Genomic DNA, 12,768 nt, shown 5'->3' with positions numbered 1-12,768 from the left:
CAAAAACTTCAAGACCTTTTGATGTACAACACAAAAGTTATCAATGAGCTATAAATAGGACAACTTTCAGCCGTACAGCTTAGTATGTTCAACTAAACCAGGTTTTATTCGGATCAGATTCAAGTAGTGCTTTAGCAAGCAAAAATAACATGCAATCACAAGTAGGTACAGGACATGAAGTGACTCATGTCACTGCGCACTTCAATCGGGGGGTGGCGGAAGTGAGCAGCACATTACAATCTACTAAAAATAACAGAAGAAGAAGAAGAAGAAGGGAGAGCAGGAGAAAGAAGAAGAAGACTACAACGACAAAGCATTTCCCCTTCTCTTATTGTACCATACTGTAGTTAAAAATCTACGTTTTCACTTGACAAACATTTGAGTCGTAACGTAAGTGTTTATTGAATATTATTTTATGACTTAAACGTTTTGCCTTTGATGCCTACCTGACTCTCACTCAGCTGGCATCATTTGGAGCCCAGTAGCTAGCTAGTGAGCGGGTTAGCCGCGTTTTTCAGTGTAAAGTTCCAGCGGAAATCTTGGGTTTTGCGGGATATTAGTTCTAATCCCACCTCACGTTCTATGAATCCTAAGTCTTATCGGTTGTTTCTGTTTGTGACTTGACAGCTTAACGTTCAGGATGTCGTATATGCTGCCACATCTCCATAATGGCTGGCAGGTCGACCAAGCCATTTTGTCTGAGGAGGACCGAGTCCTTGTGATCCGCTTTGGACACGACTGGGACCCGACATGTATGAAGATGGACGAGGTTCTCTACAGTATTGCAGAAAAGGTGCAATTTGTGTCTGATCAGTGGCAAAGTGGTGTGTATGTCTGTGTGTCTGTGTGTGTCTGTGTGTGTGTCTGTGTGTGTCTGTGTGTGTGTCTGTGTGTGTTTGTCTCTGTGTGTGTCTCTGTGTGTCTGTGTGTCTGTCTGTGTGTGTGTCTGTGTGTGTCTCTGTGTGTGTCTGTGTGTGTGTGTGTGTGTGTGTGTGTGTGTGTGTGTGTCTCTGTGTCTGTCTGTCTGTGTGTGTCTGTCTGTCTGTGTGTCTGTCTGTGTGTCTGTCTGTGTGTCTGTCTGTGTGTGTGTGTGTGTACCAGATTGAGCAGAATTTATCGATGCGTTCTCAGTAGCACCTCCTATTGGTGTCATCTGTGTAGGTCCTCATTCATGCAGGTCGTGGTTATTCAAATCGTTTAAATCTATTCGCTGGACTTTAAGAAAGTTTTGAGGACATTTCACCGCTCATCCCGGAGGCTTCTTCAGTTCTGGTGGTGGCTGGTGCCTCAGCTTTTAACCTCTGTAAGGAGTTAATCTGTGGGACAGTGTCACTTCAAAGATTATTTCTCTTGACTGGTGTTGTTCTGTATCACTAACCCCAAAGCTTTTGTCTTCGGCATTTGAGAATAAGACTCAACCATTGTTCTTTGTTTCTTTGAATATCATCAAATTTAAAAATGGCTTTTTTACCACAAAAATCGAATGTATTTTTTCTTTGTATTACTGATCCTAAATATGGTCAGAATATCTTATTGAAAAGTGAGCAACACTTTCACTGAAGCTGTTTGTGTTCTTTTAACTGTCAGACTGGTAGGAAGATTTGTGGCAGTTCATTTCAAACATGATTCGCACCTTCATATCCTGCATTTGAAAACTAAGTATGCAGGATTAAGAGGTATACATTAATTATAATTATGTTCATTGGTTATTCAATTTCTGAATCTACTCAATAAATTTGGGTAAACTGCAGGCAGTGTTTTGTTTTTAAAATTTGGATTTATATTTTTTGTAATTTTGCATCGTTTTACATGCAGCAATGAATACTGTTTTGAAAAACAATTTGTTAAATGAATTCTATCTGCTTCCTGATAGGTAAAGAATTTTGCAGTCATTTACCTGGTGGACATCACTGAAGTGCCTGACTTCAACAAGATGTATGAGTTGTACGACCCCTGCACCGTCATGTTCTTTTTCAGGTTAGAACACAGTCTCAAGTTTAAGAATATCAGTGTGCTTATTTTATATTTTAATTGCAATTCAAATTAATTTCAGTGCTGTATGAGTAACTCGACGTTTTATTGAGTCAGTTTTGGATATTGCAGTGTCAGACCATGACATGCTTTTTGTGTTTTCCAGGAACAAACACATCATGATTGATTTGGGCACTGGTAACAACAACAAGATCAACTGGACAATGGAGGACAAACAGGAGATGATAGACATTGTTGAAACCGTTTACCGTGGAGCAAGAAAAGGAAGAGGTCTCGTAGTTTCCCCAAAGGATTATTCTACAAAATACAGATATTGATTTTTATTTTTCCAGATGTTTTGTGACATGAAACAAAGACTAAGTTACAGAACTTATGGAAGATTTTTTAAAGCTTTTTTTTCCTGTGATACAAAAACAATCTTTTTCATTCAGATGTGTGTAATATTGTGCCAATTGTTTGGCTGTGAATTGAGGAAGTATTCGGTTTCTTCAGTGAGGTTTTTTTCCTGGAAATTGGTTCATATGAAACCAGACACAGTGTGACAGTCATCGTGTTTCAGCGCTTTAATAAACATGGATAGTTACTTATGAAAGGTTTTCACAGTTTACTTATCTTGAAAATAAATACTCTATTAATGTCACACAGATAAAGCAAACTGCACAAGATGACAAGAAGTAGTTGGATCTGCAAAGTAGAAGGCAAAGCTAACATCGGGTGATTTCATGCAGTCTTTAGTAGCTGCTGGTGTCTCTCTTAGGAATTGTGGTTCATGCATGGAACAGGAGACTATGCTGCGTCCTGTGAATGGAATAATGCACAAAGAAATCAGTAGTGTCACAGAAATATGAGGAGCAACTATGAAAACTACAGTAAAAACAGCTGAAGTTCCTGTTTATGTTTTGGAGTATGTTGGCAATTCAGGTGAGTATTTATTGACTGCCCTTTACTGAGTCAGTCATGTGACAGCATGCTGACATAAAATTATTAAATTTTTCCTGTCTTAATTCCAACAAAAAGCATCCAACTTCTCACAAATGCAAAATAGCATCACTCAGCTGAAGAGTTTTGTTAAAAGTTGGGTAGATCGTGATAATCGGTGCCACAAGGCACGAGAACGTTTTCTCAAACTGTCCAGCAGGTGGAGCTAAAACGTTTGGTATCTCGTCTTTGTACTGAATAGATTGCTGTTTGGTAGATCTTCCAGACCTCTTTTTTTACTACTGAACAATAAGTTTTATTATTTTAGGGACCATTTCAAACACAAGATCACATATCCAAATTCACCTACAAATAATGATTAAGTCCAATCCTGTTGAATGTGAGCGCCCATTCCCTTCTTATCAACACTATCCAGAAAATTATAGAGGCAGATAATCTGATAAAGAGTGGATGGATTATATTATTTGAAGATTAAATATAGAGGTTCACAAATTACATTTTTGGAGCCAAAAATGTTTTGCTTTTAGATCATTTTCATTTGTCACCATTTTTGGTATAACAGTATGAGAGGCCACACAATACACTGACCTGTTTATGTGTGCTCTCTGATAGGCATGACTGTATTCAAAATAAACTAATTTCCTCATGTTGTGTGTAGACCCATAAACATTGCCCCCAGGCCTGCTTTGTCCTTTCCATTTACATCAACCTACAGTCTGGTGAGCTTTTGTCTTTGTCTGGCTTGTCCCCACAGGGCTCATGTATACATTACTGTGCCACTGCCGTCATCCGGAGTTCAGGGGCCAAAGGCCACCTCTATTGGCCCATTATAATTCACATTATCATGCATTGTTGTTCCAGTTACTGTTAATCAGCTCTGCCCCACGGGGGGAGAGGAGGTCTGGAGGACTGGGTTACTGGGGAACCTTAGTCTAGACACTTACGGAGACTGACTGGATGTACAGTACAGTATAGTGTGTGTGTGTGTGTGTGCGTTTGTGGAGAGATAAAGAAGGAGGAAGAATTGATTTTATGAGGGGCTTTATGGGGAATATACACACTCAACCCCTAGAGCTGTGCTAATCCAGGATCTGTTCTCAACTGATAGTGTTTAAGTGGATCTGCACAGCGAGTGAGCAGCAGGCCGGCCACCAGGATCATCTGGGTGCCAAGGGGAAGACATGTTGGCATCTTTCCATCCCTTCTCCCAGGCTTTCCTCTCTCCTCTAGGCTGTTGGTGTGTTTGTGGGTGCCCGAGTGGGGGGAAGGGTGAGGGGCAGTTGCCAGTTTCTGGGGCACTCCACCCCCACTAGTGGAGCTTCATCAATTGGCACTGATGCAGACAGTCATATTCGTATAACATGCTAACCCATTCTTCTTACCCATTTACTCTAGTGACGTTCTAATTTTGCCAATTTGATGAAGGTCACACACAGAATCATACACAGGTCAAGCCAAAGTGAAATCTGACTCCTGCTTTTAATGCTTTTTTTGTACTAGATTAAGGGCCGTGGTTCCCCAAAATCCGGATTGTAAGTATTGTGCTCATTGGTGTACAAGTCGAATGCAGTTTAAATATTGAGACTGATGGGGCATTTGTGGGAAATTCTAAATAATTATTCCGCCTTAGCCTAAATACTTAAAACATGACCCAAAATGTGTGACACATTCATTTGACATAAAAACCTTTATTGCAACTTATTGTCAACATTAAACTATGACGTAGAGATGAAGCACATGCTCTTTAATGGTTGACCCTGTTAGCTCCACGGGAACAACAGAAAGAAGAACTGTAGAGCAGAGCTGGAAATATTAGTGACAACAGCTACATAAATACATTTGTGTTCAGATCTGTGGCCTTTATCCTGAGTGTGCCTCAAAGCACTCATCCTACAACTCATCTCTCTCCTCTTACGTTATAACAAAACATTTTTACATAACCAGGAATAACTGAGGTCTCACTCCTCTCAGTATTTTCATTCCCTAATTCCTTTGAAAGGGATGTTGATTCAAACACACGGTGAACAGATATAAGGGGGTGATTCATGCTTATATTCTAAAAGGAGAGCTGGTTAAAACAAAAAGACAGCTGCATGGGGTCTATGGTGAGTTTGAGTCGTGTCCCTGTGGGGGCATTAGTGTAAAATAAGAGCTGCGCTCAAGTTGGTAAAGATGAACTAAAGCAGATGTTTCACACTGATAATAATCTGAAACAAACAGGCACAAATCCTATGCCATTAACGCCCCCCGCCTTGCCTCGTCTGTGTACCTGCTGACACACTCAGCAGCCGTGTGCTGTGCTGCTTTAATACCTTCATTGAGACACAAATAGCGTGTGTGTGTGTATGTGTGTGTGTTTTTTTGCAGTGACACGACTGAAGTCGAGGTACTGCCCACACTTGGATCACATGATGCCTCTTTGTTGTATGCAGTTCCATTCATGGCCAGTCTCTCCATTCAGAAGCTCCAGGCCAATTAGCACCTGTCCTGTTCTCACAGCCAGACCAGGCATCCTGATATGGGAGGTGTGATGCTGAGAAAAACCCCAGCTGAACCAACAGAAACACACACACACACACACACACACACACACACACACACACACACACACACACACACACACACACACACACACACACACACGTTAAGCAGATAAAGTCAAGGTGCCTTATCCGTCCACAATCTGTCAGACACCAGTGATTCTGTAATTTTGTCACTGATGCTCATAAACATTCAAACGACTCTTGTCTTTATATTTTTAAATATAGAATATGAAATCTATTGATATAAAGTCAGTAAAAAAAAGAACATAGTCATAATTTTACTGGAAACAACTCTTAATATTATGAGGATAAAATCTAAATATTACAAGGATAAAACTGTTAAATTTTGAGTATCATTCTTTCCACTTGTACTGAATCCAACCAACCAACCTCACTGTTTGCTGTGTTGGTGTTCATCGAATTGCATATTGATGCAACCAGTGGTAGCCTCACAGTTTTACACTATCAGACATCTCCATAAAAGAGGTCATTTTCTCCAAGTGTGACTGTTTCTACTTTGGAACAGACCCAGTTTGTCACGCAATCTTTGTGACGCCCTGACGCTTCACATTCTTTGTTTCGATACTCGTGATGTGAGTTTAGAATTCCTACTTCATCTGTGTTCTTTAACTACTGTGACTTTTTTTTGTTATTCAGACTTATTCTTGTAGTATTTTTCTCCTTATTGTGAGCAGTAGGACCAGACTCCTACATTACCCGAGACACCTTTGACTTCCTGAAAAGTAGGTTCTAAGGTCAGCAGTAGTGAAATTAGATCTGAAAGACAGCAAGACAGTATAATTTCAAGTATAAAATCTTTTACAATTGATTGGCCAAAGGAGAGAATGATGGGTTGTGATTGGATAATGAGTTAATGAGTAGCTGAAGCTTGAAACATAGCATAAAACTGAAGCCAAATTCAAAGAGGTAGCCTTTCTTACATGTATGAATATGGTGACACTTGAATACTGATTACTGATGATTAACTTATTACTATGTTGATAACATTACCAAAACACAGTTAATACTCACTATTGAACAAAGACACTGTACATGTACACTGTACAGTCCAGGTCTGACTAACACAAACTGTGGCCTCTTCTAATAACACCATCCTTCCTTCTTTTCACAGTTTCCTGTTCTTTTTCTGCCTCAACATCATCTGAGCCCTCTCAGCCACCGTCCCCTACCTGCCTGCCTGTGCTGGTACAGCCCCCTCTCTCTGCCTCTATCAATGCATTTTGCCCTTATAAGGAGAGAGCACAGGCAGACTGTACTAACAGTGTCAGCTCAATGGGGGTGTTGCAGGGGCACAGTGACTGTACAGGCGGGTGAGATGGGAGAACACATGCAGGGAGGGGGTGGTATGAGGGGGATGGGGGTTGTCAATCTACCAGTTTTGTCAATGACTCTAAAATTGATGACAGACAGGGACACAGGAAGGAAAAGTTGGGGCAAGAAGAGAATGGACAGACAGGTGAAAGGGAGACAGGTGAATGTGTCTGGGGTTGGGGAGTGTCACCTAGTTCAGTCATTTGTATTCCCACTTGATTTTTTTAAAAACTGTTTTACCCTATAGATTTAATAACTTCATGATACCTTGACATAATCACTGTGCTCTCACCCAAACCATGAGCTCCATCATGTCTGTCCTGTTACGTGTTACATGTCATGTCATGTCCATGTTAGAGAAAAACACGGTTAACAAAACCACACTCATCTCTGTTCTCTTTTTTCTTATGTCTACAGGAAGGTCTGAGCTCATTTAATGAAGTTTGCAAAGACCATTTCCTTGTTATCAATTTTTATGTTTTTACTCATTTTAAACTGTAGACAAAGACATTTTTACCACCACATCCACATCTGTATAAACACAGTACAGGAAGTATAACAGGCTCTATTATGTCTGTGGCCCTCAAGCTGGACATTCTAAAAGAAGATAGCAGCAGCGCCACCCTCTGAGCACAGAATATGAATGTTTTTGGGTCACACAGCAAGTGTTGCTTTTAGCTTGCAACCAAATGCAGTCTCTCTTGACGTTATCCTTGTTTTCTTTTACCTTGATGGCGCTAGAACACTTTATTCTTCATAATTCAGAAATTTGCATGATGGGACAACTGACCTAAAAAGAAAATAATAGGCACATAAGTAACCCAGGGCGATCCACTTTATGCATTGAAGAAATAATGTTCAATATTAATATTTCAACAAAAAAACAGAAACAGAAGGCAGCTTACCTTACAATCAATACCTGAAATGAAACACAACATATTCAGATTTCACTGCTGTTATATTGATGAAGTATAATTTATATTATATAAGATCAAGTGCAAGAAAGACACTTCTGTACAATTAAAGTTAATAAATGGCTCAACAATCATTCATTCATATTAAAGGTATAGGAAACTCATTTTAAAGTGATATATATTTTGTTAATTGTTATGAAAAAATGAAAAAATTTTTTTCCTGATGTCTGGCATCATCCCTGTGGTCAGGACACTTTATAATCTTCGCTGCAGCAGCTTCTGTATTGGGCTCCCCAGCAGGGGTCACGTGGGGTCATATGTCATCGGCGACACCCGTCGCTTCATCAGTCAGGGCAGCCGATACAACACAATACTATCACTGTAGCGATAAATCCGATAAAATTGTTCCAACACCACAGGAGTTAGACACAAAGATAGGAACCTATCTTTCTTCAAAATACCTTCTGGAAAGATTGTAGCGCAATGGAAAACCAGATTAAACAGGGTCAAAATTACCAAAAATCCAAGAATCTGCCATGAGCTCTTCACCCTGGATGATTTTGAAAGAGATTTGAAGGTAAGATCATTTTCAGATAACCAATAGTATTTATTCAGAATTCCCAAGGTTTAGTGGATAATTAATTCATGTCTGGAGCTACTGGAGGTATTGCATAAATGTTTTTATGACCAGATTATCACGTGATTATGGCACATGCGAAAAGTAAACAATATCAAAAGTGATAGACAGGTCATTTTACTGAGACGATCTGTGAGACTGAAATAAAACATACAAAAACAGCATGACTTTAGATGATTTTGTGAGAAATAGATGTGATACTGTCGACTTGCTACGTCGTCGCTTGCTGTATATTTATACAGTATAACGGTGCTGATATGGATTCATCGTGATACCTACAATTGCATCACTTCCGCACGCTCCGTAACTTAACATACATTTTGTTTTTCCAAGACCCCATTGATCATAAAAAAATAATAATGCCACTAAAACTTTTGTTTAATTATGTACTTCAAATACACACCTGGTTCATTTTGAATGTCCTGTCCATTCAATATACTGAGGGTTTGCATGCGGTATATATACAGTAGGTTTCACTGGAAGCAAACTTTCTCGACAAGTTTATGCAAATGTTGTTACTCACCATCCTCCCTCGGTATCCTTGGATACAAGTTATTTATTCATTTTGGTCTGTTTCGCTGCAGAGCTGCGCCTCTCAGAGTAATACAGCCAGATCAGGTGACAATCATGAGCCTCAGCTGACATCTGCGCGCACGCGTGCGCGAGCGTGCACACACACACACACACACACACACACACACACACACACACACACACACACACACACACACACACACACACACATACGCAGCAATAGAATTTTAAAATACAGTGCACCTTCGTTTGTCGTAGTTAGTGCGTTCAAGGAACCACACGCGATTATCAAATTACGCGATAGAGCGACGGACTATTTCTCTTATTATTTAATGTAATTTAAACATTTATGACCCTCCCCTTACTGATATTAAACCACCTTCTCTCTGTATTACCTTTTCCCAGACTCTTCTCTACTGTGTAAAGCACTTTCGTGTCTCACGTAAGTCCGACTACTCGTGGAAAGTAGCGCACTTCTGGATGCCGTCAGCCAATAGAAAGCGCGTACGGTATCACGTGACTGCCAACCAAAAATCTGTGATGTGGTGAGGTCAGGAGCGGTGATGCGCTAATGCGCGAGGGAGCAATGTGTTATTTATGTGTCACTGAGGTTTTATTTTGTCGACTTGCTGTGTGTTTTAGGGTCAAACCTCACGTGAGATTGGCTGACATTTGGTATTGTTTGCTTTTAATTTGATGAACTGGATAGGATTTTCCCAGAATGCAACACAAATGAGTTAACAGTCAGTAGCTATTTTTTTTAACTATAACTGATATGGTGATTAGAAGATGGATGGATATCAGCAAAGTCAAGGCTTCATGAAGGCGTCAAGGCTAGAACCGACCGTATGATCTTTCAAATAAAAAAATCCTAAAAACTTATGCAGTTTGGACCTGATATTTCACTCACACACAAACACACACACACACACACACACACACACACACACACACACACACACACACACACACACACACACCACCGGTGTGAATTTCATGGTGTGGTGAGAACAATTTCCTGTATATGTTGGAGAGGGATCAGCGGGTCAGGAAGGCCTCGCATCAAAGACGAGGTTTATTCACAGACAATAGTCAGAACTCACCGATGTTTCAAGAGAATTCTGCCATTGATGGGTTCATAAATGATACCGTATGTAGAAAGGCAACACATTCGTATTAGTAAGGCAGGACAATGAGTCAATGTGGTCACACAGAGAGCTCAGACCATGACGTTTAATCTGCTACTCACCAAACCAGCATATGTTACCATTTGTGTGCTGGAGAAGCCTCGAAGTTTAAGACATGTCGTCAGGATTAACAGCAGGAACATCTATCCTCTCCTGGATGGGTGTTAACCCACCGAGTCTTTTAAAATGCCACTGAAAAAGAACAAATTAAATGTACAGGTTATTAGATTAGAGAAAACATGCTACATTTTCTGAGTTAAAATATCTGTTTTAGCTTAAAACCACATAAAACCAAAAAGAATCGAGGTGTGCATCATTGTAATGAGTCTCACATCAGTTCTACACAAACCCTCCCACGCACAGAGCTTCAGTGACTTATGAATAAGTGTGTGACAATGGTCGTATTCATGCTTCAGCCTCCTTGCTATCCTTCTGGAGATAGACACACGTGTTCAGTGAAATGAAGTCTCACACACCAACATGAAGTGTGTTTTCATTCACCATGTTTTATCACCCCCCTGAACAGAAGGGTGTCAACCACTGCAGCACCACTTCAATGTCTCTGTGCACCTCCTCCTGCGATGGACTACAGGTTGCACAGGTGCATTCTGGTACATGAAGTCTAGTCAGACTTTCTTTGAATCTGTGCCTCCAGACTCCCTTACTTTTCCAATATGACAGATATACAAGCCACAAAGTGTTTTTATCATCACATTGACAACAATACTTCATTTACTATTTGCGTGTGATCACATGCTGCCTGAAGTCTGTTTAGCAATGAGGGAAACATTTTTGGCAAAGTGAGCGAGCAGTCAGAAGTTCCACTTCTCAAATACAACCACAAAAACAGGAAGATGCATGCTTTTTATTTAGGTGTTTAACCGTTAACCCATGTATGCAGCCCCATTGCATCAGAGTTGAATCAACTGGTAAATGATATTTTATGATTGGAAGTAGTTCATCAATTATACATCAGCTATATGCTGGAATACTATCTCTGTGAGAAATAATTCCAGCGTTTGTTTTTCAGAGGAAGCCAAACTACGAACTTCATTTTGCATGGCTTTCATTAACTGTGAATGAGAAGTAGAGATCATTACATCCCGCTTCAAAGCGTTGATGTATTGTAATTGTCAGTGTTTGTGTGTTCGTTTGTTTGTTTGTTTGTTCGTCCGTTTGTCCGTCCGTTCGTTAGTCCACCAAATACCTTCGCAACCGTTGCAGATAGAAAGATGAAACAAAAAAGACATTACTGTACTCGGCCAGCAAAGGGGATGAAAATGAGATGATAACCTTGACCTTGAGAAAACTAGGTCAAGGTCAAATTTCAACCTTTGTACACTCAGGAACAGGATGACAGAAAGACGAGGGAGAAGGCCAGTGTGAGTACAGCCATAGATCAAAGCTATTGCTCTAATCAATGACAGCAGGTCAGAGCACTAGCTTTGATCTTTGACCTATGCAACTACGTCAGGGTAAAATTTTTAATTCAGGGGTGACGTGGGATGTTGCTGTCTGTGACTGCATTGGTGGCAGTTAAAGTATTTTGGTTTAATTTGACCTTTAGAGTCATATTACGTGTTTTCCTGTCCTCAATTCATGAAAACATGTTCAAGTATTAAAACACACCACTTAAGTTCATGTTAGGGTAAAGTTTTTGATAAAAATATTTGATACGTGGGGTTATGCTCATGCCCACAAACAAAAAAGGATGAACAGATGGATGAATGGCACATCTAGTATGTAGTTAATGAACTGGACTCTGCTCACTGTCCACCGATAAAATCACCTGATTCTGTTCTAAATTTGGCTGTAATGCCACCTTTGTTCAAGTAATACACCACATCATCTCATCTTCTTTTCCAGTCCTTTTGGTGAGCACTGGTACGGGTGCAAAACCACCAACTAGACAATATGTAACCTCACAACACACATACACAACTAACACCATCACAAACACAAAGACACACAGACACAGTAACAGTTTAGCCATGACTCACTTAGTCTAACTCTTTTGTAAGTCATGGTCATAAAGGGAGTTTTTCATCGTAATCAATCCATAAATATCAGCTTATTAATGCTCAGCGCTGCTCTGTCCTTACTGGTCTTACTGGTTTACTGCATATATATGTATATAACGGATTCAGCTTCACACCCTGTCTATAACCACTTGTCATGTTAATTTCCTTCCTCTCTGCAGCTCTGTGGCAAATGAGCCTCAGTGTGCACCCACACAGTTTGCAAAAATACCATGCAGCACATCCTTACTCACCATGATTCACTTTCACACTATATGAACAGGAAAAGTCACTGTGCTGCTGAAACAATGTCAAACACAATACAACTCTGCCCCTCATAAACACACACACACACACACACACACACACACACACACACACACACACACACACACACACACACACACACACACACACACACACACACACACACACACACACAGTGCAGTGCCCCCCTCCTCTTGTTGCCAGCAGGCTAGTGGGAGATGTTAGTCAAAGGGGGAGGGTGTGTTGTGAGGGTATGTCGTGTGTGTGTGTGTGTGTGTGTGTGTGTGTGTGTGTGTGTGTGTGTGTGTGTGTGTGTGTGTGTGTGTGTGTGTGTGTGTTTGTGCGTGAGTGTGTGTGTGGTGGGGGTCTTTGTGAGCAAGTGAGGTAGGAGGAGAAGGGGAGAGG

At 40.5% G+C, this 12,768-nt stretch overlaps 1 protein-coding gene across 1 annotated transcript; it reads left to right on the top strand.

Annotated features, from left to right (window-relative positions):
* Positions 1–267: 267 nt before the first annotated feature.
* On the top strand, positions 268–3,586 carry txnl4a (thioredoxin-like 4A). The gene is made up of 4 exons (XM_068333353.1): positions 268–390; positions 628–793; positions 1,874–1,977; positions 2,138–3,586. Exons 2-4 carry the CDS (start codon positions 641–643, stop codon positions 2,307–2,309), a joined length of 429 nt encoding a protein of 142 aa, XP_068189454.1. The 5' UTR covers positions 268–390; positions 628–640; the 3' UTR covers positions 2,310–3,586.
* Positions 3,587–12,768: the final 9,182 nt, after the last annotated feature.

Source organism: Antennarius striatus, chromosome 14 (assembly GCF_040054535.1).
Source record: "Antennarius striatus isolate MH-2024 chromosome 14, ASM4005453v1, whole genome shotgun sequence".
NCBI classification, from domain to species: domain Eukaryota; kingdom Metazoa; phylum Chordata; class Actinopteri; order Lophiiformes; family Antennariidae; genus Antennarius; species Antennarius striatus.
The sequence above is the reverse complement of the archived record's forward strand: the minus strand, read 5'-3'. Positions and strand labels throughout refer to the sequence as shown.